General features: G+C 38.7%; 2 protein-coding genes across 2 annotated transcripts in view; one reads left to right on the plus strand and one right to left on the minus strand.

The window, feature by feature from the left end:
* The window catches only part of amfra (autocrine motility factor receptor a), an 87,282-nt gene extending 83,913 nt beyond the window's left edge, over positions 1 to 3,369 (minus strand). The window contains exons 1-2 of the mRNA XM_073069640.1: positions 3,234 to 3,369; positions 674 to 824 (exon numbers count right to left, since the gene is read on the minus strand). The gene's annotated coding sequence lies outside the window, so the exon portion shown is untranslated. The remainder of the gene's footprint in view (positions 1 to 673; positions 825 to 3,233) is intronic.
* Positions 3,370 to 3,434: 65 nt separating this feature from the next.
* On the plus strand, positions 3,435 to 25,757 carry nudt21 (nudix hydrolase 21). The gene is made up of 7 exons (XM_073069641.1): positions 3,435 to 3,695; positions 6,354 to 6,554; positions 7,306 to 7,369; positions 8,821 to 8,910; positions 9,492 to 9,567; positions 19,442 to 19,556; positions 21,976 to 25,757. Exons 1-7 carry the CDS (start codon positions 3,583 to 3,585, stop codon positions 21,995 to 21,997), a joined length of 681 nt encoding a protein of 226 aa, XP_072925742.1. The 5' UTR covers positions 3,435 to 3,582; the 3' UTR covers positions 21,998 to 25,757.
* Positions 25,758 to 26,693: the final 936 nt, after the last annotated feature.

Below are 26,693 nucleotides of genomic sequence, written 5' to 3' on the forward strand. Positions count from 1 at the left end.
ACACGCCGTCATCTTACTTCTCATCTTATTAAAGACAATAGATTCAAGGTCAAGTTTAATTGTCATTCAACCATACTTGAAAACCCATGAACGCAGCCAAATGAAACAGTGGCACTCCGGGGTCTAGGTACAAAATACAGTACTAACAGTTATATACAGCACAAGGCACGTATAAGATAGCAGTAAAATACAGTCACACAAAAAAATATAGCGCAAGTCCCTGAATACTGCAGCAGTCTGCAATCGAACACAAAGCAGCTCATCTTCTGCTGAGTGCTACACCACCTCTGGCACGAAAAAAACACTAAGACGATCACTCGCTGTTAAATTGCACACCTCCTTTGTGCACCAACAGCTTTCTGTCGCAGGCAGCATCAGTCCACAGACAGTCCAGCTCCTTCAGTTTCTCCGCCATTGAGCAACTCACTGATACAGTAGACCTGCAGAACTTTAAATTCTTAAAGTCCAAAAGGGTCTTATGTACCTATTCACAGACATACATTTGAAATTATGCATGTCAACTCATGCATGTACCTTTAAGTCTGGTACAATTAATTGTAAATCCTAAAGGAATATTTGGTCTGAAGCCTTTGAACTTTGAGTCACCCATTGTTCATTGCACTTTTACCCACCATTATTTGGTTGCACTTCATCCCACTAAGATACCTCTTACCACATTGATGTTAGACTTCCCTGAATTTTAAGGTTTTTTTCTCTGAATTCCTCTTTGTTCTTGTCAATTATTAATCAAAACTTTGTTTGCTTGATTATGACTCCACAAGTGTTCCCTCTCTGATAATCAGTCCAATCCATCCATTTTAATCCTAGAACAAGATACAAAAATGCATATTTTGAAATTTTTTTTAGTCCTTTACCCTAAAACTATTCTAATCAAAATTAGGAAAATTAAAATCACCCAACATCATACTTTAAAACTCCTGTATGTTTCAGTCATTTTCCGGCAGTTGTCCTCTCATGTATTGGATGGAATGTAGCAAAACACCACAGTTTAGAGAGCGCCCATCTTCTTTCTCAAATGGTTTCTATGCCTAACCTTGCAAGGATTTGCTCTCCAGTACTACAATGTCTTCCTTAACTAGTACTACAACCTTCCTTTATTTTTTGTCTTTCCAAGTGCATCTATCGTGTGTTTTTTAAGTTGTGTTTCAGTTATTGCAATTGCAACTATAACCAAGCCCAGCTCCTGGCCTTCTCATGTGGCTTAGCTACTAAAGTTCAATGCCCAGCAGAACAGTTTGTAATGACAAGGAGCTAAGGCAGGTTACTGGCACCTTAAATTTAGTTGCTTCCAGCGAATGGGGTTCGTCAGCTGCAGTCGGCAATTCATCAAGAAGGAAACCTCTGATCTCAAACCTCCAGTGACTTATAGCTACACTCATCGGTAAACCCCAAAGAGAAATAAAGAGCTGGAGTCTTTAAGGTAGTCCTATGTGGAGTTCAACACTGACTGGCAATTCCTGCAACGCCACTGGTGCCAAATTGTATCAGTCTCTGCCATTCATCAGCTGCAAGGGGGAGCCAGCTACATGGGCAACAGCTTTCTCTCCATATCGTACTGCCCTGGCCAGCATAACATGCCCAACCAACGGAGGGTCTCAGGATCCTAATCTCAGAGAGCCATCTATATTTGCTATCACTAACCTTATTCATCACATTTTGTCCATTTACTTCATGCTGTCCAAATCAATTTTTTCATTAATTAGGAGAGGTAATAATTTTTTTTTGCTGGGGCTTTGAATACAAATGTAGGGAGAATAAAAATTCATTACTAAGGGCCATTGTAACACCAGTAGGTATGCTGTATACAACCCTGAGATTTCAAGTCGTCACTTTTATTGTCATTTCGACCATAACTGCTATGTACAGTACGTAGTAAAAATGAGACAATACTTTTCAGGACCATGGTGTTACATGACACAGTACAAAAACTAGACTGAACTACGTAAAAAATAACACAGAGTAAAAAAAAAACTAGACTACAGACCTACCCAGGACTGCATAAAGTGCACAAAACAGTGCAGGCATTACAATAAATAATAAACAGGATAATAGGGCAGTAAGGTGTCACTCCAGGCTCTGGGTATTGAGGAATCTGATAGCTTGGGGGAAGTAACTGTTACATAGTCTGGTCATGAGAGCCCAAATGCTTCAGTGCCTTTTCCCAGGCAGCAGGAGGAAGAAGAGTTTGTATGAGGGGTGCGTGGGGTCCTTCATAATGCTGTTTGCTTTGCGGATGCAGTGTGTAGTGTAAATGTCCGTGATGGAGAGAAGAGAGACCCCGATGATCTTCTCAGCTGACCTCACTATCTGCTGCAGGGTCTTGCGATCCGAGATGGTACAATTTCCGAGCCAGGCACTGATGCATCTGCTCAGGATGCTCTCAATACAACCCCTGTAGAATGTGATGAGGATGTGGGGTGAGCACACAGCCTGGTTGGGGGGGGGGGGGGGGGCTTGCTCAGTGTAATGGTGTTGGAGATGCTGCTCCCGATCCGGACTGACTGAGTCTCAGGAAGTCTAGGATCCAGTTGCAGAGGGAGGTGTCCAGGCCCAGTAGTCTCAGCTTTCTAATCAGTTTCTGAGGGATGATTGTGTTGAATGCTGAACTGAAGTCTATGAACAGCATCTGTCTTTCCTTTGTATTTATCTTTCCCACAGACAGCCACAAAACAAAGAAACACCGTGGAACCTGATCAAAGAAAATATCAAACACCCAACATGCAAAAATAATGAAAAATCATGCAAACAGCAAAAAAAAAGTTGAAAAAATACAAAACATAGATCTATAGTGTCATTGAAACAGTCTAGGAATGAAACAGTCCAATCACAAACAAGAGAAAATCTGCAGATGCTGGAAATCCAAGCAATACACACAAAATGCTGGAGGAACACAGCGTCAAGGGTGAAGAGTGCAGTTGACGTTTCGGGCCAAGACCCTTCATCAGGCCTGAAGAAAAAAAGATGAGAAGCTAAAGTAAGAAGGTGGAAGGAGGGGAGAAAGAAATACACGATAGCAAGTGATGGGTGAAACTGAAAGGGGTGAAGTACAGAGCAGGAAAGTTAATTGGCGAAAGAGATAAAGGGCTGGAGAAGGGGGAACCTGACGGGAGAGGGCAGAAAGTCATGGAAGAATGAAAACGAGGACCAGCACCAGAGGGAGGCGATAAGGTGAGAGAGGGAAATGTTCCCCCCTTCACCATTCCCTCTCTTACCTTATCTCCTTATACATTATTTTGACGGTTTGGAGAAGACGAATTTTAAGATTGTATTCTGCAGACATAGTTTGATAATAAATGTACTTTGAATCATTTCGACCTTCACATTGGTTTCAGGAACCATGAGCCAGCCGCCTTCCCGGACTAGCCAATCATATGATACTCCCTCCTCGCGCTCTTCCATCACCCGGAAGTGGTGCGCTTTTCCGGAAGTGAATCTGTCTGGTTAAAGCGCCAAGGCTTTTGAGGATTCGAGTTCTTGTAGTTGTAGTTTTTGATTGCTTTCTTTTGTCTCTGTGGCTTCTCCCACCTTGGTGTCCACTCGTGCACCCGGGAATCTGTTGCTATGTCTGTAGTTCCACCGAGCCGCTCGCAGGCTGGCTGGCCTCGCGGTGTATCCCAGTATGGGAACAAATACCTACAGGCCAAGCCGCTGACCCTAGAGAGGACCATTAATCTGTGAGTAACCGGGACCTTCCTCTTTACCAGATGTCGATGTGCAGGTTGTGTTTTGCAAAGGAATACAAGTGACTAAACACCCCAGGGTTTTTTTTTTGTTTGACTGGACTCGAACATGAACGACTGATGGTTGCTAGCGCCTAACAGCTTGAGTAGGAATCTTGAGTACGACGTGTAGTGTAGTTTTGCTGCAATTCTGATGGTATTTTTCAACCATCATCTTCATACCAGCTAGTTCATAAGTATTTCGAGCGTTGGCGTCTGCAAATGTATTTCCAGTTTGAAGAGTTTGCATGCAAGTGGGCCTTAATGTACGTGTGTGTATGAAGTGTGTCTGTCTCTCTCATTTTGGAGGAGTTCTAAGTGCTTGTAGATTTGAATTTGTGTCAAATTATCAAATTTGAACTGGGTATAAGTGTTATATCTAATTATGAAGTAATAAATTGTGATTTTAAAAAATTGCTTTTGTATGGTTAGCAATCAAAGAAGTCTGCGGTAATGACCTAGGCATGTGTTCTAATTGAACTATGTTGGGTGAGGTGTTTTAATTTTATTAATTTAATCGGGATTAATGATCATAAAGGTAAGCCAACCTTGGAAAGCAGTCTGGTGGCTTTTGCTGGTGTGTATTACTCTTGCATTCACACTCTTAAAACAATGTGGTTGATTCATAGACCTAGCTAGTCACTTGGTTCAAGAGTGTTTAGAAATGAGTGTTACTTGCTGGCTTTTCAAGTGTTTTTTAAAAAAAACTTCTGGTATACATGTAAAGGATGTTAGAAATGTAAGTACAAGTAAAAGTGAACTAAAAATATTAGAATCCTTTTTAATGCACTAAATGTAGTTTAACATTTAAATCCCTTTTATAAAATACTAAATATGATGGCCTGTGTTTATTTTCTTTTTCCTCTTTTAATACTAATCTACCCTGTTGCTATTTCCATTGATACAGCCAGGTTCCCTGTTAACGTTTCATTGTAAACATTAGACATTGTATTGCAAGACTGATATTGTAGCTGAATTAAAGTATAATATCTAACACTTGCAATCTTGGGTATTGTGTTTATTGCAGATATGAGCCTTCCTGGTTTTCACTTTCCTACCTTGTCCTGAGGCTTAAAGTATTTGCTAAAAAATCATGTAGAAATATTCATGAAATCTATTAGATGCATTTTGTCTTTTTAAAAATGTACTGTGTAGCTATATCTGAAGAAAAGGGTTGAGGAAAATGATTTTGTTCCAAGAAAACAAGTTAATCTGTAGTTTTAAGGGAGTTAATTTTGGTTGGTATTTACAAGCAGCCTCAGTAGCTAAATTACTTTTTGATTGACACATAAAGAGGTGTCATGCGGGGTACTCATAAACAGCAGGTAATGCTAATTGCCTATCCTCTGCTTTTGGGAGTGGAAATGATAGAAGAATAACCATGTTATTGTTAAATAGTTTAACCATGTCCATGTTGAATGAGCTAATTGTGGCATATTTTCACCACTTGGGTTGTTCTGCGTTGTTATAGTTTACATTTTCGAAAGTTGTTTTAACCCATGACGTAGAAGCTAACAATGAATTCGTGAGTATTTTTGGAAGATTGTGCAAAACATCATGCTTCTGTCATCTCTTATAAGAGCTATTTGCCCAGCAAATATATGAAATGCCCTTTTTAATCTTCATTTTGCTTACCGATTCCACTTTTACTGTTTTGGGAAAACGTGGGTGGTGGTTTTGCTTATTATTTTATTATTGTTTTCTCGGATTGTCTTCCCTGCTTGTCACTGAACATTTTCTGTATTTGTTCTAAAACCAACCATGGTTTTATTGCCTTCATAAAATCTTCCCATCTTTCCCCTTCATCTGAGAATAGCCTTGTTTTCGGTCTACGTAAGTGCTCAAACCCTGGAGCTAATATACTGTACATCCTTTAAAATCTTTAGCATTGTTCCTGAAATGCGTGGAAGGATGCACTTTGAGTAAAATCAGAACAGTATGATTTGTTTCTGAGATGCATATTTCAGATCACCAGCGGTAGGAATGAGTAGAGGGCATGTCCAAGATGGTGAGGGTCCTCAGTGATGGATGCTTTCTTCTTGAGGTACAGCCTCTTGAGGATGTCCCAGATGGTATGAAGGATTGCTTCTATGATGAAGCTGGCTGGCAGTCTTGTGTACTTAGAGCCTTCATGCTAGGATGTGATGCAACCAGTCAGAATGCTCCCCACAGTACATTCATAGAACAAAATCTTAATCTTTACTCTGTGATCCTATATAGGTTTTGCATTTTCTTGCATCTAGTTATAATATTCTCCTGTCTTGAGTAATGATGAAATAAAGATCAGGTTTTTTAATTTTTCACTGGTTTTGAGATTCAAAAATGTCAAGGGGATGATGAAGCAATGACTTAATCATTTTTGATATCAAGATGTTTGTCAAAGTTTTTCTCCTTTGATAAATTTAATATCTGAGTCCTATGCTTTTCAATGGGTTATGCTTTTACTTCCTGTTCCTAAACTAGGTTTTAAATGGTTATTTGCTGATTGACACAACCTTTTTATCACCTTTTTTTGATTTTAGTCTTGACCAATGAGTATATACTAGAATTGACTTTATTCCTGTCTTGAAAATTCTACTAAGTATAAATCTGTCATGGAAATTATTTCTTCAGATATCCATTGACCAACTACACCTTTGGTACAAAGGAGCCCTTGTATGAAAAAGATTGCTCTGTTGCTGCCCGATTTCAGCGCATGCGGGAGGAGTTTGAGAAGATCGGCATGAGGCGTACAGTGGAGGGTGTCCTGATTGTGCATGAGCACAGGTTACCTCATGTGTTATTACTGCAACTCGGGACAACGTTCTTTAAATTGTGAGTGCATTAGCCTGTGAGTTAGAATATGAATCATTAAACCCTTAAGCAAAGTTTCACAAGTGCACTTGGTAGAGTTATGGTTGAGCAGTGTGCTCCACTGACAATTAACACATCATAGTTAAGCTGTATTTTCATTTTTCACTCAATTTCTGGGGAATGGTAAAAACTGAATTTTAATTCAGAATAAATAATTCAGAATTCAGTGGGAAGAACAAACCTGTATTTCATGAATTGGGGTTAGTGAAATACCTTTCTTTTGATTGTTAGCTGCTTGAATTCAATGCCTATTAAGAAGATGCAGATACCCTATGCGATAGACAATGTGCTGTATAGCCAAGAATTGACCAACCTAAAGTCTCTGGATTATTTCAATGCAGTAAGGGACAGTTCTTTGCTAAGCTGCTTTTTCACTCTTGGTCAGTTTCCTGCCCTAGAGCAATTAATTTCTACTTCAGTTCTGTTAACAGATGTATCTAATGTATGCCTAACTTGCAGTGTCACAAGTGAGCTATTTCTGTGCAGTATGCCCCACAGCAGAATCCTAAACTGTGTACCTTAATGTGCACAGTATCTCCAGCAGTAGGTGGTTAATTGAGAGTTTTTAAATCTTTTTCCATGCCTAATGAGTTAAAGTTGCTGATTCTGAACTACAAAGTGACAGTCCAGCAGCAAATTGGGTAATATCTGCTGAGATTCTGGTGAACCTGAGCACATTGCACCGTAACTGTTTTTTGCTTTATTTGTTTAGACCCGGTGGAGAGCTAAATCCTGGGGAAGATGAAGTAGAGGGCTTGAAGCGTCTCATGACGGAGGTATGTAATCTATTTGTATGAGAATTCTTCAAGCTTGCTAAAGGATCAGCTTGTTGGATTCAGAACACTTGCATTTTGTACATTTTTGAGATTAGGTTTGGAATAATAGGCTTGATTTGGTTTGATTTTTGTAGATCATGTCAATTAGCCAATGGGTACATGAAGCCTATGGAATCGTAGAAGAGTAGAACTCAGACATTTAGTAAATGATTCAACATTACATCTCCTAAAGAACAATCCTGTTTCTTGACTCTTTCACCTAATCTTGGTAATTTTGCCTGATTTATTTAACTCTCAAAAAAGATTTGTGTTTAGTGTTCCATACCATTTGCATTGATCTCCATACTGTTTCATATAAGCTGCAAAGGTGTCTGCCAATAAAGACATGTATTGCTCTATTTAAAAGGGATAGTTCATTTGTATAAATTCTTGAATTGAATTAGAAGAAGAATATAATGGAAATTTGAATTAAGTTGTTTTCACTTAAATTGTTTGGAGTGTTACGTATTCAGGCAACAATAAATATATATGAGTTAGGCAAGGGTTTTTATAACAAATAACACATTTATTAAACACTGAAAACAAACCCCCCAAAAGTAAACAAACACTAACGTAACCGGAAATCAGCTGCTGTGCGGCAGCTTAAACAGTTCTTAAAGCGATGCAGCAAAAACAGTTCTTAAAGCGATATGCCGAAAGTTCAAAATGCTCACAGTCCATTTAAAAGGAGAGACTTTTTAAGGCGATTTAAATTCTCTTCCACGTCGTTGTCCTTCGATCCCTGACGTCGAACTCTTCCCACGTAGAATTTTATGAAACGTAACGGTTTAAAGGCACTGACCTTTCCTTCCACACTCTGTCCTCAATCTCCTGCTATCCCAGCAGAGATTAACACGAGAACAGTCAACGAAATCCTTCCGAATGAGGATCACACAAGGTCGAAACCATTCCACCGTCGAAATTTGATTCTCCTCGATCTTTAACTTCCTAAACTTTTATCTTCACTCTCCACTAGCAGTATTGTAAGAAACTGCTGGCAATGACCTTTTAAACTTTAGGCATTAGATAAAACTTCATCTTTCAACTAAACTGCGTCATCACATTAAATCACGCAGTGGCATGAAGTCAACATGGCAAATCCAGCCACGAACTGCCCCACCCCACAGGGTGGGTTCTTCCTTTTATAACCTGTTTAAAAAAAAAACCTGTCACATGACCTCTACTGGCGGGAAAATGACGTCACTCCACCATCACAAGACCATTACCTCAAGTCCAGTATAACTTCAACCCCAGTCACGTGACAAGGGTACGTAACAGGAGTAACAACCAGTGTAAAACCAGAATCCTTCAGATAACTCGGAACTGATGTCTTTACTCTCAAAAACAAGTGTGTTATGTTTTTTTTGATGGAGCAGAAACTTGTATTCAACTACAAATTCTTTTTAAAACAGATTCTGGGCCGTCAGGATGGTGTGCAGCAAGACTGGGTAATTGATGACTGCATTGGAAACTGGTGGAGGCCAAATTTTGAGCCCCCTCAGGTATATTGTGTTAACTTCATTGAATCTACTAGCATGTTTCATAAATCAGTATGAAATAGTTTCCTTTTTGCCACTGCGAGATCCCTAATAATTTTCAGCCTCTAAGGTCATCTCTCATTGGTCTATGCTCCAGGCAGTAAAATGTCCTCTACCATCCAACCTCTTCATAATTCATTGTTCTAAAATGGTGTAAGACCAAGACTTCTAAAGTTTGTAATTGCCTGCAGTTATAAAATGTACCCTGAGGAATGAAATTTGCCTGACAGGAATGATTGTAGCTATTTAATCTTGCTCTTTGTAGATTTTTATACATTATCATGTCATAGCTGTAGAGCCAAAGTAATTCCTGGAAGAAATTGTGTGATTTCTGCCAGCTCCAATAAAAGAAAGTATCAGTATTGTTCGGAATTAATGAGTCTGAAGTCTTGATTAGTACATCGACTGTGCTTTTGAGTTTTGGTTTGGTATTTGGAATGTTTTCATCTACTGAGTTTTCATGTGTCATGCTGTGCAATAAATATGTATTACATCTAAGTGCCTATGAAAATATCCTTGTTATATAAATGTTGTTTTCCTTCCAGTATCCCTACATTCCAGCTCATATCACTAAGCCCAAGGAGCATAAGAAGCTATTCTTAGTACAGCTTCAAGAAAAAGGTATGAAGTGGAGAACAGTTGTGTAAATATGACATTTACATCCTGTGGTCTAAAAATGTTGAACAATAAAACTTTCTGCATTTCTTAAGCTCTTTAGTGAACACAATAGCTAATTTATCATGCAAGATTCAATCAACATCAGTTGGATAAATGCTTTATGTATTTTCCTATTGCTGGAGTATTTAATTAGTTATCAATCCCTGAAGTTAAGGGTAATGACATCAAATCAACAAACAATTTTCTGCAGGAACTCAACAGTTTTACCAGCATCTCTGGGTGGAAAGGAATTGTCAACCCACTGGTTTCCTCCAGAAAATTGTTGCTCCAAATTCTCTTCTGAACATTTTGTATTCATTTAGTAAGCACATATATGGTTAACAGTGACCTTTATGAAAAGCAGCTCTAATGCCATGCTGCCTCATTTGCTTGGATTTCACCTCTATTTGTGACCAAGGCATATGTTGGCAGTCACTGAAGACTTGCACCACAATAGTTTCTGGCTGTTGCATTTACCTCTCACTGCCCCATCACCGTCATCAAACAATCTTCTGCATGGAAGTTGGTGCATTATTTATTTCTACTTTTATTTTATCATTGAATTTGGATGTTGCTGGCAAGTTCAGTTAGATTCTGTTACATTACTGGAGCTGCCTTGTGTAGGCCTCTGTTAGTCTCGATAGACCATGGATTTGCACCTTGGAAAGTTTCCAGGGTGCAAGCCTGGGCAAGGTTTTCTTTATGGAAGACTGGCAATTGCCCAAGCTGCAAATCTCCCTTCTCCACATCACCAATGTTGTCCAAGGGAAGGGCATTAGGACCCATACAGCTTGGCACCGGTGTCATTGCAGAGCAATGTGTGGTTAAGTGCCTCGCTCAAGGACACACGCAGCTTCAGCCAAGGCTCGAACTAGCGACCTTCAGATAACTTGACAAACGCCTTAACCGCTCGGCCACGCGTCAACATGGAGCTGCCTTATGCAGCAAATGTTTGTAGGGAAGCCACTGGTTTAGATGATTGAGTCATCCCAAAAGTTGGTGCAGCTATAAATCAGGATTTGCATACCTGGTATTTCCATGCACTTGATGTTGTGCTGGGTGGCAGCTGCAGGTTTGGGAGGTATTGTTGATAAAGAAAGTTGCTGAAGTGTATTTTACAAATGATGTATATTGCAGTCACCATGTACTGATTTATGGCATGAACATTCAGGGTTTTGTCCTGGATGTCTTTGAACCAGCTGGTTTTGATGCAACTACATTTATTCAATACACTACATTAAATTCTGCACCTTGTCTTGTTGGTTATACAAAGGTGTGAGTCACTTGGCACAGATTACCCAGTGGCCAATAAGTATCCAGTCTTGAAGATTGTGATTGTGGGATCTGGTGTTGGATAGATCATGCCAAGCTGTTGTTGGACCTTGTTAAATGTGATCATTGTTATGGTATCAAGACTTGTCAGCCTGTACTTGAGTATTATCAGAATGTTGCTATTGATGACTGTAATAATCAAACTATTCTACTGGAGAGTAATTATAAAGCTATAGGGCATTCAGCCCAACAACCTTTCCTTAGACTCTTTGAGCTAAAGTTGTGACCTCCAAACACTTGGTATTCATTTGTTTTTGGCATGAATCTAGCAAGAGCGGTTTCTCACTTAATGTCGACAACTTCATGGCCACAGATTCTGTGATGCTTCTTGTACAGTACTTGGATATTTAATTGTAATGTCACTGATTCTTTGGGGTTTGACGTTGTTTATAAAGTTGTTTATTTGCTTGGTGAACTTTTTTGACAAGAGCAGTGCATTGCTGGAAATCTAATTATTTGTCAATGTTAATTTTTGAAAAACTAATTAAAAATATTTTTGAAGTCTTTGCTATTGTGAATCCTGATAGGAACGGCTGAAGATGATTTATTTTTGTAGGCCATCATGGCTAAGTCTGATCCTAAAATTATTCATGTGCAGTTGCAAGAAAAAATTTGTGAATCCTTTGCAATTACCTGGTTTTCTGCATTAATTACTCATAAAATATGGTCTGATCTTCATCCAAGTCATAATAGACAAACACAATTTGCCTAAACTAATAACACACAAACAATTACTACTTGTTAATACTGAGTACACCATTTAAGCAATCTCAGTCTAGGTTCAAAAAAAGTATGTGAACTTCTGGGGTAATGCCATCTACAAAAGCTATTTGGAGTCAGATGTTCCAATCAATGAGATGAGATTGGAGGTGTGCCCTGCCTAGTTTTAAAAAAAAAAGGCACACAGTTTGGTTACTGACAGAGCCTGTTTTTACGAAAGATCTGTTTATATGCACCATGCTTCAATAAAGCGACTTTCAGAGGACCTTAGAAGAAGAATTGTAGAGATGCATGAAGCTGAAAAAGCTACAAAAACATTTCTAAAGACCCGAGTGTTCATCAGTCCGCAGTAAGAGAATTTGTCTACAAATGGAAGAAATCCAGTATTGTCGCTTCTGTCCTTGGGGTTGGACATCCTGCAAAGATCACACCAAGAGCACAACGTGCAATACTGAAGGAGGTGAGCTAGAGGTAATGGAACCCCTTGGAAGTAGTGATCATAATATGATCGAGTTCAGTTTCAAATTTGAAAAGGAGAAGCTGGTATCAGGTGTATCAATATTTCAGTGGAACAAAGGAAATTACAGTGGTATGAGAGAGGAACTGGCTCAAGTTGTTTGGAAAAGTAAGCTAAATGGAGGGACAGTAGAGCAGAATTGGATGAAATTCCTACAAGAAACAAGGAGAGCGCTGGAAAAATATATTCCAAGAAAAAAGAAAATCATAAAAGGAAAAATGACACAAATGTGGCTAATGAGAGAAGTTAAGGCTAAAATAAAAGCAAAAATTAGTGGGAAAACTGAGGACTGGATGAATTTTAAAAATTTACAGAAGGAAACTAAGAGTCATTAGGAAAGAAAAGATGAATTATGAAAGGAAATTGGCAATTAACATAAAAAAGCACACTAAAAGTTTTTTTAATATATGAAGAGTAAAAGAGTGACACCTTTTACACTGTACATCGATGATTTAGATAATGGATTAAATGGTTTTGTGGCTAAGTTTGCGGATGACACCAAGATAGGTGGAGGAGCAGGAAGTGTTGAGGAAACGGAAAGGTTGCAGAGAGACTTGGTTAGTTTAGGAGAGTGGGCAAAGAAATGACATGAGATACAATGTTGAGAAATGTACGGTTGTACATTTTGGAAGAAGAAACAATCAGGCAGGTTATTATTTAGATGGGGAGAAAGTTCAAAAATCTGAAGTGCAAAGGGATTTGGGGGCCCTAGTGCAGGATACCCTAAAGGTTAACCACCAGGTTGGATTGGCAGTAAGGAAAGCGAATGCTATGTTGGCATTCATTTCAAGAGGAATAGTGTATAAGAGTAAGGAGGTGTTGATGATGCTCTATGGGGCACTGGTGAGACCCATTTGGAATACTATGTGCAGTTTTGGGCCCCCTATCTTAGAAAGGATGTGCTGATGTTGGAGAGAGTTCAGAGAAGATTCACTAGGATGATTCCTGGAATGCAGGGACTAACATATGAGGAGCGTTTGTTGACTTTTGTATTGTATTCATCAGAGTATAGAAGAATGAGAGGGGATCTAATAGAAACATTTTGAATGTTGAAAGGGTTGGACAGAGTAGATGTGGAAAGGTTGTTTCCCTTGGTGGGTGAGTCCAGGGCAAGAGGTCACAGTCTTAGAATTAGACGGAACCCATTTAAAACAGATGAGGAGAATTTTTTTTAGCCAGAGGGTCGTGGATTTATGGAATTCATTGCTACATACAGCTGTTGGAGGCCCAATCATTGAGGGTGTTTAAGGAGGAGATTGATAGGTATCTAATTAATCAGGGTATCAAGGGTTATGGGGAAAAAGCCGGAAATTGGAACTAGATGGGAGAATAGTTTAGCTCATGGTGGAGTGGGGGAGCAGACTCAATGGGTCGAATGGCCTACTTCTGCTCCTTTGTATTGGGATCTTGTGATAAAGAACCCAAGGGTAACAGCAAAAGACCTGCAGAAATCTTTAGAGCGTACTATAGTCTCTGTTCATGTGTCCACTAAGAAAAACACTGAACAACACTGTTCATGGAAGGAAACCACTGATCTCCAAAAAAAATATATTGATGCACATCTCTAGTTTGCAAGAGATCAACTGGTTTTTCCACAATGCTTCTGGAACAATAGTCAGTGGACAGCTGAAACAAAAGTTGATCTTATACAGAAATACACATCACTATATTTGGAGGAAAAAGGGCACTGCTCCGACACCAAAACCTCATCCCAATTGTGAAGCATGGTGGAAGGAGTATCATGGTTTGGGTCTGCTTCTGTGCCTCGGGCTGAACAGCTTGCAGTTGTTGAGGGAACAATGAATTCAAAATTGTATCAAGACATTTTACAGGTGAATGTCAGGGTAGCGATCTGTCACCTGAAGCTTAATAGAAATTGGATGATGCAACAAGACAATTATCCAAAATATGAATAAATCAACATCAGAATGGTTTACAAAGAAGAAAATTCATGTTTTGGAATGGCCAAGTCAGAGTCCAGACCTTAACCTGTTTGAGATGCTGTGGCATGACCTGTTCATGCAAGGTATCCTTGAAATATTGATGAGCTAAAGCAGCTTTATATAGATAAGTGGTCTAAAGTTCTCCCTTGTCATTGTGCAAGTCTGATCATCATCTACAGGAAATGTTTGGGGGAGGTTATTACTAATGAAGAGGTTCTATCAGCTATTAAATTCAAGGGTTCATATAGTTTTTAGTCTGGACTGTGAATGATTAAACAATGTGTTCAATAAAGATATAAAAAGTAAAGTTGTTTGTGTTATTAGTTTAGGAAGATTGTCTATTATTGTGACTTAGATGAAAATCAGATCACATTTTGAGTAATTAATGCAGAAAACCAGGTAACTGCAAAGGGTTCACAAACTTTTTCTTGCAACTGTGTGTGTACCTTCCCTTCTGCAAGTGCAGGAATATCTAGTAAGTGACAACAGCAGTGATAGCTTTGGAAAAGATTTGTAGGCCACTCCAAGATTGTATATAAAAAAAAATAGAAACTGTAGAAAGGAAAATAGTCTGGCCCAGGTTAATTGGGATCAAAACTTGGTTAACAAAGCTATCATTAAACAATCACAGGTCTAAGGCGAGATGGTCAGCAATATATTCCACCTTGCCTGCAGAGTCTGTGCCAATCATCCATCGCCAAATTAAAGTAAACCCATTTTGCTTTCTCCACATTCTCCTTTTTTCCCACTTCCCCAAATTTGGCCAGTCAGTACGCACTAGAGGGAATTACTTGGTAACCCACCAACCTAAACCTTTTTTTTTTTGGATGTGCGATGGAACCATAACACTAGGGAGGGGGAAGGACCCATATTGTCAAAGAATGTGCAAATTACACAAATGGCATTGGAGTTCAGGATTGAACCCAGGTATCTGGAGATGTGAGGTCGCAGCTCTTCTGGTTGCCCATCAGTGCTACCAGTGTTTGGACTACGATCAAGGTATGTTCACATGAAGGAACCAAGTTATAATCTCCCTACCTACCGTAGATTCCGGATTTTAAGCCGCTACTTTTTTCCCACATTTTGAACAGCTTTGAACTTTGCGGCCTTTAATACGGAGCGGCTAATGCATTATTTTTTTTCATGCCGCCTCGTAAACATTTTGCCTCGTAACAGTAGACCAATAAAATTGATGAGTAGTTCACAGAGGTCCAATGAAATTGTATGATAAATCAAGCGCACTTTCACAATTAAATTATTGTAAATCAGTCATTTGTACTCACCCTCATCAACATGGAAAACACTCGAAGCATTGTGCTGCCTTATGGCAGTTATTTAGTTTATAATATTTTCGCTTAGTAATTCATTTTCTAGTTAAAGTTAGAAGAGTTTTAACTATATTTGTTTTCTGTACTACATCGCGGGATGCTATGACGTCACACCCGGTTTCGCCGCGTCTTGTGGGAAAACGCCGGTTTGCGATAAGCAGGACGGCGGGGGGGAGCGGCATTACGCGAGCGGAGCCAAAACGCTGCTTTTAAGTTAAAGGCGATCAATAACTTTTCCTGGTAGGCTGCAGTATATATATTTTTTACCAGTCGTTAGGAGATATTGGAATGTTGTTCAGTAAAGAAGTATACGCAACGTATATTTAAAAGTAGCCGCGTTACGGGCACGGTTCGAAAAAAAGCATTTGCAATATGTATTTGTTTTTGTTACCATATGGATTTAATTAAAAGTTAAAAAATCCTCATGTGTAATATCTTTCTGTGTAAATATCTCATATTACAACGTGGGACACCTGCGGCCGAAAATCCGGTGCGGCCTAAAATCCGGTGCGGCCTTTACAAGTAAAAAATTGATTTTATTTCTAAAATTAGAGCCAGCAGCTTTTAATCAGGTGCGCTCTGTAGTCCGGAATCTACGGTAATTCTTTAGATAACAAATGGAGCAGAATTGTATGGCACATAATGGGTTGTTAATGAGGATGTACCAGATTCATTACAAAGTTCAGGGAGAAAGTGGAATGAGAGTCAAAGGCAGCATGGAGGAAAAAAGAACTAGTAACAAATAAAAGGGAGTACAAAAATATTCAAGGGTCCATTAATAGAAAATAGGTTGTAAGATAGAATGTAGTGCTGATCAGAGTCAGGTGTGTTCATAGAGGTTTTGGACTTGATTGAGGCAGTAAGAGTATCTGCATGGGCTTTCCTGAAGCAGCATTTGCTGCTTGAGACTGGGCAAAGGAGGGTATAGTTAGGATTCTGAGTGGGCTGAAAATTGAGAGGTACTTGCTGAGTAAAGTATAAGGCTCAAACAGAGTTGTCTTTAAGTTGCTTAAGGAAGTGAGGAAAGACGTTGCAGATGCCCTTGCTTGATCTTTCACAGCTGATCTTGCCCAGTTATTTGTGTTTTCTGGGTGGAACTTGACTAGAAAACTACACAAGTATGAAGATTATGGCTAAAGCCTATAACTGTGGAGGAGTTGGTATACTTTCCAGTGGAGAAAGTTCAGAAGACAGTCTTAGATAGGTGTATGTTTTTCTTTTGGAATAAATCAAGAATGTGTTTGCTAAACACAATGCTGATCTTGGCTAACAAGTTGAGGGAAATGTATTTGTGGTAGAAATGGACTTCAAAAAGAGTTTGAGGTAGATGCCAAAACCTTGTCACCAAGATATTAAAGGGTGTGGTATAACAAGGAATGTATTGGCATGGTGAGAATGCTTTGGAATAGGAAATAGAGTAATTGGCTGGGGTAAAGTGATAAATGGCATTGCACGCCAATTAATATTAGACTTGTAGAGTTAAGTCACTTGAGCAGATTTCCAAATTTGCAGGTGACAAAAAACATTGGAGGTATTTGTAATCTGTGAGGAAGATGTCAGTATTTCAATGGTGTAGCGACAACTGGTGTGTGGGGGGGTAAGTAGATTTGCATTTTGGTTGAAGAGCAAATTCAAATTAAAGTGTATAATTGATTTTGGATCACTTCAGTGGCATTTTTCAGTAGATTCATGTACATTCAATGTTTGTATAAAATAGGCTAATCTGACAAGAGTTGGGGGTGGGGGGGTTCTTGGTTTAGTCATAACCAAAGTATTGTCTAGTTTTTGCTTTTACACTACAGCAAAGTTGTAAAAACTTTGGAAGATATGGAAGGAATTTACTAAATAAGTGCAAAGATTGGGACTTTTTAATCACAGATGGACTGTAAAAGCTGGGATTGTTCTTCAAGTGCAGGAGATTGAAAAGGGATCTGATGGAGATATTTAAGATCATGAAGGGTTTAGAGACAAATTTATTCCATTGATGGAAAGTTGAGCCAAGGAAGCTGGAATGAAGTTAATCAGTATTGGATCCAAAAGTGACATGAAGCAAACCTTGAGCATGTGGTTGAGATTTGGAATCGACCATCATAGTAATTGACGTAGGTAGATATTATTGTGCAACAGGCAGCTGAAGAATTTGCGGACGATGGGACAAAGATAAGGAAGTGTGTCTACATGAATTACATGAAGCTGGTTTGAATTTCGAAAGGCCAAATAACAGTTGCCTTTACTGTAACCATTTTATAATTAGTTCCCGTAAGTTCCTTTTGTCTCAGAAATGATGTAGCTGAAATAATTCGGCAGAATGTGCATGTACCCTGCCTTGATTTTAATCTTGTAAAATATTTTTGGAGCTGATTATTTTTTTAGTGTCATTTGCGTTTTGTGCTGTGCATCCAAATGCACTTGTTCAAATTGCACCACGTTACTTGCTGGGTGATGATCATTGAGCCAAGAGAATCATAATTTTTTTTTCCTTCCTTTTCCCAAGGTTGTTGTTTAAACTAATTGTTTTTGTGAAGTTAATGAGTCGTGTGTATTTGGTTATTAAATTTATTTGGTGGAATTCTTAAAACAAACTATCTTTATTATTAAAGATAGTTTTGACTTTATCATTTGCAGGTTCTTGGTGTGATGTGGGCATTAGAATTGTAGTATATGATAGGACCAGCAGTCTTTCATAACCAGTGGTAATTACCATAGATTTCGCACTACAGAGCGCACCTGATTAAAAGCCGCTGGCTCTAATTTTAGAAAGAAAATCAATTTTGTACTTGTACAGGCCGCACCGGATTTTAGGCCGCAGGTGTCCCACGTTGTAATATGAGATATTTACACAGAAAGATATTACACGTGAGGATTTTTTAACTTTTAATTAAATCCATATGGTAACAAACAAATACATATTGCAAATGCTTTTTTTCGAACCGTGCCTGTAATACGGCTACTTTTAAATATACATACGTATCGGTAACACACAAATTACGTTGCATATATATTCCAATATCTCCTAGCGACTGGTAAAAATATATATACTGCAGCCTACCAGGAAAAGTTATTGATCGCCTTTAACTTAAAAGCAGTGTTTTGGCTTCGCCGCTCCCCCCCACCTTCCCGTTTATCGCAAACCGGTATTTCCCACAAGACGCAGCGAAACCGGGTGTGACGTCATAGCATCCCGGGATGTAGTACAGAAAACATACTAACAAATGAATTACTAAGCGAAAATATTATAAACTAAATAACTGCCATAAAGACAGCACAATGCTTTTCTTCGAGTGTTTTCCATGTTGATGAGGGTGAGTACAAATGACTGATTTACAATAATTTAATTGTGAAAGTGCGCTTGATTTATCGTACAATTTCATTGGACCTCTGTGAACTACTCATCAATTTTATTGGTCTACTGTTACGAGGCAAAATGTTTTTGGCGGCATGAAAAAAAATCATGCATTAGCCGCACCGTAGTAAAGGCCGCAGTGTTCAAAGCTAATCAAAATGTGGGAAAAAAGTAGCGGCTTAAAATCCGGAATCTACGGTAACCTGAAAAAAATCAAAATGGAATAAAAACTGAAATCCTCAATATGCAGCAGATCTGACACAATCTGTGAAGAAGGAAGTCCTGGACCTGAAAGATTAATTTCCCACAGATACTGACTGGCCTGAGTGCTTTTAATATTTCTCATTTTCTGGAGAGAGGCTGTCCACATTGTTTAAAATGCAATGCTAACAGCACTTGTATTGAGATTAATACTTCATTGCAAACCTTTAAAGTTGAAGTTTGGCCAAAGTGTCCATTGTAATAGGGACACACAGACACTAATTTTATTGTCGTGCTTGGGTACAATGGAAAAACTTACTTGCAACAACATTGCAGGCACATAGCGTCTGTATAATTAGCAATCAAAGAAAAGCTATTTTATGAGAAAACATAAATTAGAGTTTAAAAAAAAGTTTAGTGGTTCTGGTGATCTCTGATGGCCTCTGTTCTTCAGCTCTTTTTGCAGTTCCGAAGAACTACAAACTGGTTGCTGCACCATTATTTGAGCTTTATGACAATGCTCCTGGTTATGGACCCATCATCTCCAGCCTTCCCCAACTTTTGAGCAGGTATCAAATTAATCCTTTAATATCTTTTAAGTAATTCTATTTAAAATGATTGTAATGCATCTAGGTTGGAGTTGGCTACTTTTTTGTCATGTTTTTCTCCACTAGTTTTATATTAGAAACAAAATGCAGTCCCTAATTTTAGAGGAGCTATCCTAACCACCCAAGAAAATGATTTGTTCTTTGTTTTGCATGGTGTCTTTTTACTATTCATATCTTAGTCACTTTGATTATCAGTGGGCCCAAGTTAAAATAATTTCCTTTCCCCATCAATTATTTAGGCTTTGCTGCAGTATGTCTCTGTTGCATGCCTCACCAATGTTGGGTTTTCTTCAACCCTCTGACTATATTTTGTTTTCTTTGGAGCAAACTTTTAAAGAGAGGCATTAGACAAAGCAGAATCTTAATGAAATTGAATGATTGAAAGAATTTAAAGGGATATGGTCTAAACATGGGAAATTGTGATAGCTGGGTGGGTACCATAGTTGACATGGACTCTGTTAGATGAAAGACCTATATCTGTGCTGTATTGCTATATGACTTTGACTCTTTGACTATATGACTAAGAGGATGGAGAGAAACAATTTATCCACCAATTATCAAATCAGTTAGAGGAAGACAAAAGTTGAAAATCTCAATGTTTAATCTTCTAGTAAGTATACTGCATGTTTACTGTTCACTGTGAAAGAAATTACCATATATTCCGGAGTATAAGCCGACCCCTTTTGTAGAGGTTTTTGATTTAACCAGAAAAGATCACAAGATCTCACTCAGCTTTGCCGGAACCAGTACCTGCTAAGAAAACAGGCCTACACATTGTAGAGCGTTGCAGGCAAATTCTTAATAAATCAGGGAGGGAAATTTTGGATTAGGTCTCCAATGGTAAAGAATCTTCTGAAATGTAACTCCCGCGAAATCATTTAGCGCTCATCGTAATCTTGTTAAAACATAACACGGGGTGGCAGGATCAGTACATCTACGCAGTATTGAGTTTGTGACCACCATATACAAAAGATTAAAACGAATGCAATATGATGCTGGTTTCAAGCTGAAGGTTGTTGATTTTGCTAAAGGAACGAATAATTCTGCAGCTGCTAGGAAGTTTAGTGTAAATGAGAAACAAGTGAGAGAGTGGAGAAAGGCAGAGGACACACTGAGGGAAATGCCAAAGATGAAATGTGCAAAGTGCGGGAAAACATGCCAGTGGCCAGAACTGGAAGATAAAGTTTGAGTGGGTGAATCACCAGCGATCGTCCGGATACATTGTTACCAGAGAAAAGCGTTGAAATGGGCTGAAAAACACCGTGAGGTCCGTGAAAATTTCAAAGCTACGCGAAGTTGGTGCACCTGATTTATGAATAGACGTGATCTTGTGTTGAGACAAAAAAACAGAGATTACTCAGAAAATTCCCACGGGGTGTTGTTTACGTTCAAGAACGCTGCTGGATGGATGAAGCGGGTTGCTTGAAGTGGGTTAAAGAGGTGTGGGGTTGACGTCTCGAAAGTTTCAAGAAGGAAAAGTCGCTACTTGTTCAAAGCACACTTGTCAGGTGAGACAAAAGCAGCATTGAAAGCTGAAAATACGGACATTGCAGTCATCCCCGGTGGTTTGATCTCTGTGCTCCAGCCACTAGATGTGAGTTTAAACAAATCATCCATGCGATGACAGTAGAACAAATTTGACTCAAAAACAGCCAATAAATACGGCCTGTCTTCCGTGTATTCGTTTTTCCAAAGTTGGCACCCTCTGTATAAGCCGACCCCCTTACTTTAGGACCAAAATTTAGGGCCAAATTCTCGGCTTATACACCGGAATTTACGGTAATGTTATAAACAATTCGCAAAGGAATTACAAGTCTGGGCTAGTTAATACACAACTGCAGGAGCTTGATAAAACAAGAGTAAGAATTGTTGCCCTTCGCCCCTAAACTGTCTGCTTATTTTTGGATTGCATGGACCCAACTTTCACTAGTTGCTTAGTCCTCCATCCCAACTGTCAGATGCAAGACAATTAAACCAGCAAAAGAACTTTTCAGTTCACATTTGTTTCCCTCGACATTTTAAGTTATGATTAAAATTTAAAAAATAGTACTTCTGTTCTGAGGTTATACCTAGTTTGTATAACCCTCTACTTGTACCCAGATTTGATAGTTAAATTATCCTGACATTTTCAGCAAACTCTGCCTCAGTTAAGCTGAAGGAAGGACTTTTGTTTTTGCACCACTTGAACTGGCCTAGGATGATGCTTTAGAAGTTGGCCAGAGGGGCCTGCTACCACTACCAGTTGTTTTGTAATGGTTTGAAATTGTTCCAAATATTCCTTCTGTAAAGTGCAACTTTATTTTTTCTTTCAGGTTTGCATTTTTACTATGGATCCAGCTAATTTTAATTGTAACTAAAGATTGTTGCCTTTTCATTTTAGGTTTAATTTTATTTATAACTGAAGTTTATGGAATCGTGTTCAAAAATCTTAATGGATATATGACTCCAGTTTTTTGTGAACATCTAAGCCAGTAGTGTGGCTTCCCAGACAGAGACTAAATCAGTTCTTCAAACCAAATCCAGTGACATCTGCAGAACCTGACCTGCATCTGCTGACACTCAAGTGGGATTTTGTTCAACTCTCCACCAACTATAAAGCCAAGAAGCTTTAATTGGTGCAATTTTTTTTTTAGAAATATTGTCTGCTTATGTAATTGTTTGCATTTTCTACTTTATTAAATAGACAAATACCTCTTTTTTGAGGGTTTTAATGAACTGTAGTTTGTGTATTTTGTGTATCAGCCATTTATTTTGTAATTGGATAAGACAGAAACTTAGTATATAGATTAATTAAAAAGGACACTGACTTGATTTCCTCTGGTTTGGTTTGTATGGCAGAAATGAGTTTTTAAATCGTGGGCCTGTCATTGTTCATGCCAGTTCCACTATTTGCCTTTTTTGGAGGCTATTATGTAATTGGCCAGATTTGGGATAATACATTTTAAGATGTATTCTTCTGAGTGACTGAGCATGACCTGAGCTTATTCAGAATGTGAATGATCAAATCTGAGCAAATTGGCAATTCCAGGTATATGTGGATCTTCGGAGGTCCGATCATTATGTATCCCAATTACAGATGGGTGGGGAATACTTAATCACAAAAGGGGCAAACTGAATTCGGCTATGGTTATTACTTAAGAGGATTTAAAAAAAAGTCACTTGCATGTGGATTTCACTTGCTCTTTACTGACTCTGATCTTAGTTTGTCCTTATATAGTGGCATATAAAAATTTGGGCACCCCTGGTCAAAATTCCTGTTACTGTGAAGAGTTAAGTGAGTAGAAGATGAACTGATCTCCAAAAGTCATAAAGTTAAAGATGAAACATTTTAAGCAAGATTAGTGTATTATTTTTGTTTTGTACAATTTTAGAGTGGGGAAAAAAAGGAAAGGAGCACTATGTAAAAGTTTGGGCACCCCAAGAGATTTGAGCTCTCATAACTTTTACCAAGGTCTCAGACCTTAATTAGCTTGTTAGGGCTATGGCTTGTTCAGTCATTGTTAGGAGAGACCAGGTGATGCAAATTTCAAAGCTTTATAAATACCCTGACTCCTCAAACCTTGTCCCAACAACCAGCAGCCATGGAGTTCTCTAAGCAGCTGCCTAGCACTCAGAAAATTAAAATAAATGATGCCCTCAAAGCAGGAGAAGGCTATAAGAAGATAGCAAAGCATTTTCAGGTAGCCATTTCCTCAGCTTGTAATGTAATTAAGAAATGGCAGTTAACAGGAACGGTGGAGGTCAGGTTGAGGTCTGGAAGACCAAGAAAACTTTCCGAGAGAACTGCTTGTAGGATTGCTAGAAAGGCAAATCAAAACCTCTGCTTGACTGCAAAAGACCTTCAGGAAGATTTAGCAGACTCTGGAGTGGTGTGCACTGTTCAACTGTGCAGCGATGCCTGCACGAATATGACCTTCATGGAAGAGTCATCAGAAGAAAACCTTTCCTGCGTCCTCAACACAAAACTCAGTGTCAGAAGTTTGCAAAGGAACATCTAAACAAGCCTGATGCATTTTGGAAACAAGTCCTGTGTACTGATGAAGTTAAAACAGAACTTTTTGGCTGCAATGAGCAAAGGTATGTTTGGAGAAAAAAGGTGCAGAATTTCATGAAAAGAACACCTCTCCAACTGTTAAGCACGGAGGTGGATCAGTCATGCTTTGGGCTTGTGTTGCAGCTAGTGGCACGGGAAACATTTCACTGATAGAGGGAAGAACAAATTCAATTCAACCAGCAAATTCTGGAAGTAAACATCATACCGTCTGTATAAAAAAAATGCGCTGAAGATGAAAAAAAGATGGCTTCTACAACAGGATAATGATCCTAATGATCAAAAACCACAATGGACTACCTCAAGAGGTGCAAGCTGAAGGTTTTGTCATGGCTCTCACAGTCCCCTGACCTAAACATCATCGAAAATCTGTGGAGAGACCTCAAAAGAGCAGTGCATGCAAGGCAGCCCAAGAATCTCACAGAACTAGAAGCCTTTTGCAAGGAAGAATGGGTGAAAATCCCCCAAACAAGAATTGAAAGACTCTTAGCTGGCTACAGAAAGTGATTACAAGCTGTGATACTTGCCAAAGGGGGTGACCATGCAGGGTGCCCAAACTTTTGCTTCGGGCCCTTTTCCTTTTTTTGTTATTTTGAAACTGTAAAAGATGGAAATAAAAGTATTCTTACTTAAAATATCAAAGAAATGTCATTTTTAACTTTATGCCTTTTGGAAATCGGGTCATCTTTTACTCGCTTAGCTATTCACAGTAACAGAAATTTTGACCAAGGGTGCCCAAACTTTTGAATGGCAAAATTTTGGTTCATTCAAAATGCAGTTTTAGTCCAATTTGGAAATTTTGAGAGGAAATATCTAATGCCAGGCAACTCTACTACAATTTGAAGCATTCCTTTCTGAGCTTGATGCATTCCAAATGATGTTACTTATTTTCAGCGATTTGTTTTGCAACATGGGAGTATAGTCTTCAGATGTAGAAATTTTGAGAAGGTCTACCGTGACCAAATCAATAAACGTGCTCTCGACTAGTTCCTACATTTGAAGAAATGTTCAAAAACCCTTGTTAATGGAGATTTAAGTCCTGATCCCTCTATGATTGTACATTGTGGTGTTGTTCATTTTGGTATCATTTCAGCTTTGTAAGATGTTATGCATGATGTATTTTTGCAGATGGCTTGGGTGTTTGCCTGTACTGCTCATTTCATCTGCATGTACTGTTTTGCTCCCTTAAATTAAGCAAAATGCAAAAGGATTGTTTAGGGGAATGTATTGAAGCAATACATACACTTTAGATAGTACCTTTTAATGTGGAGAGATAACAGACTGCTGCTTGTTTGCCCATAATGGTTGACTGTGGCCACCTAATGTTATACCAGGGAAATTGTAGTCCTCAAGGTTGAGTGGTGGATTTTCTTTTCTCCATATCGTTCAGCAGCACGAAAAAAAGACTAATACTGCATCGCTCCCTGGCCAACGTGGGTATCTTTTTTGTTAGCTCCAATAACATCTTAATCCTCATCTCCCCTGTAAACTGTAACCTCTACTGCTAATTGGTGCCCTGTGTCTGTGATTTCCTCCAGGTGCTTCCACTTTAAAATGTTTGTTGGTTGGCTGCTGTAAATTATCCCGAGAAAGTGTTGGTGAACTGAAGTAAATAGCACTGCTGAGAGCTGGCACAGGTTTAAGCCATAAATATGCATTAGTGTAAGAAGAACTGTATGAAATTACCTGCATGAATCCATTACACCTTCTCCCTGCATTCTGTAAATCCTGGTCAGAATACACAACTGTTCTCAGGTGCAGCAGGTCTCCAAATCAGATATTGGTGATTGTGGCTCCTAGCATCCTGTGGTTTGAAACTCCTTTAAAATCTATTAATGGCTCGTCAAGTTTTCCTGTGCATATACTTGAAGCTTGTGAGGAAGACAAAATTTCAGTTATAGGTACAGATTGCACCTTCTAATTCTGTGCTGCTTCAGTACAGCCTATGTTAATTTAGGAAATGGTGCCTTTCTCTCATGTTGCAGTGGTTTGCAATTCCTTGTTTTGTATTAATGCAGATGCCAGTCGCAGCAAATGATGGACATCAAGTCATGGATGAATTTGAAAAGTTTCAATTAAATGAAAATAAAATTATTTTTATAAAGTTTGAATTAATGGCTATTTTCTTAGATGACTTAAGTTATTACAATCTGAGCTTGCCCAATGTATTGTAGACTTCCAGAAGACAGCATAAGTGGGTGAGGGCATACTTTCAATTTGCACTTTAAATTGCACTTGTTTTGGACATTAAATCACCAGTTATCGATAGGGTTACTACCAATCTCTTCAATGTTCGAAGTAACTTTATTATCAATGTGTGTGTATATCATAGAAGTTTTCATGTTTAATTGTTTTAGAACATTGAATCACAGTGCATTTAGTTTGGCTTTTTTTTAAAATCGGTGATTAACAGAAAAATACTCTTTCATGTCAAAGTGATAGCAGATCTATACAAAGTAATCTAAATTAACTACATATAAAATAATTGATTGTATAAGTATCCACCCCCCTCCCCACCCTCAATATGACACACCTAATCATCACTAGTGCAGTCCATTGGTTTTAGAGGTTGCACAATTAAATGGAGATCTGTTTTTGGAGACCTGTGTGCAGTCAAGGAGTTTACATTGATTGTAGTAAAAATGCACCTGTATCTGGAAGGTCCAACTGCTGGTGAGTCAGTATCATGGCAAAAACTACACTAGGAGGACAAAGGAACACTCTAAGCAACTCCATAAAAAGGTTTTTGCAAAGCACAAGTCACTTAACTGAATACAGTTAAGTCAATATCAAGAAATGAAAAGAATATGGCACAGCTGTAAATCTGCTTAGGGTATCCTTAAAGACTGAGTGACCATCCTTGGGCCATTCTTAAAAGCTGAAAGAAAGGGGACTAGTGAGGAAGGCGATCCTGGAGGATTTATAAGTTTCAGTGGCTGATATGGGAGAGCCTGTGCATACAAAACCTATTACCTGCGTACTTCATCAGTCACAGCTTTATAGGGGAGTGGCATAGAGAAAGCCACTGCTGGTTCATTTCCCTTGCC

The sequence above is a fragment of the Hemitrygon akajei genome, chromosome 17 (assembly GCF_048418815.1).
Source record: "Hemitrygon akajei chromosome 17, sHemAka1.3, whole genome shotgun sequence".
NCBI lineage: Eukaryota > Metazoa > Chordata > Chondrichthyes > Myliobatiformes > Dasyatidae > Hemitrygon > Hemitrygon akajei.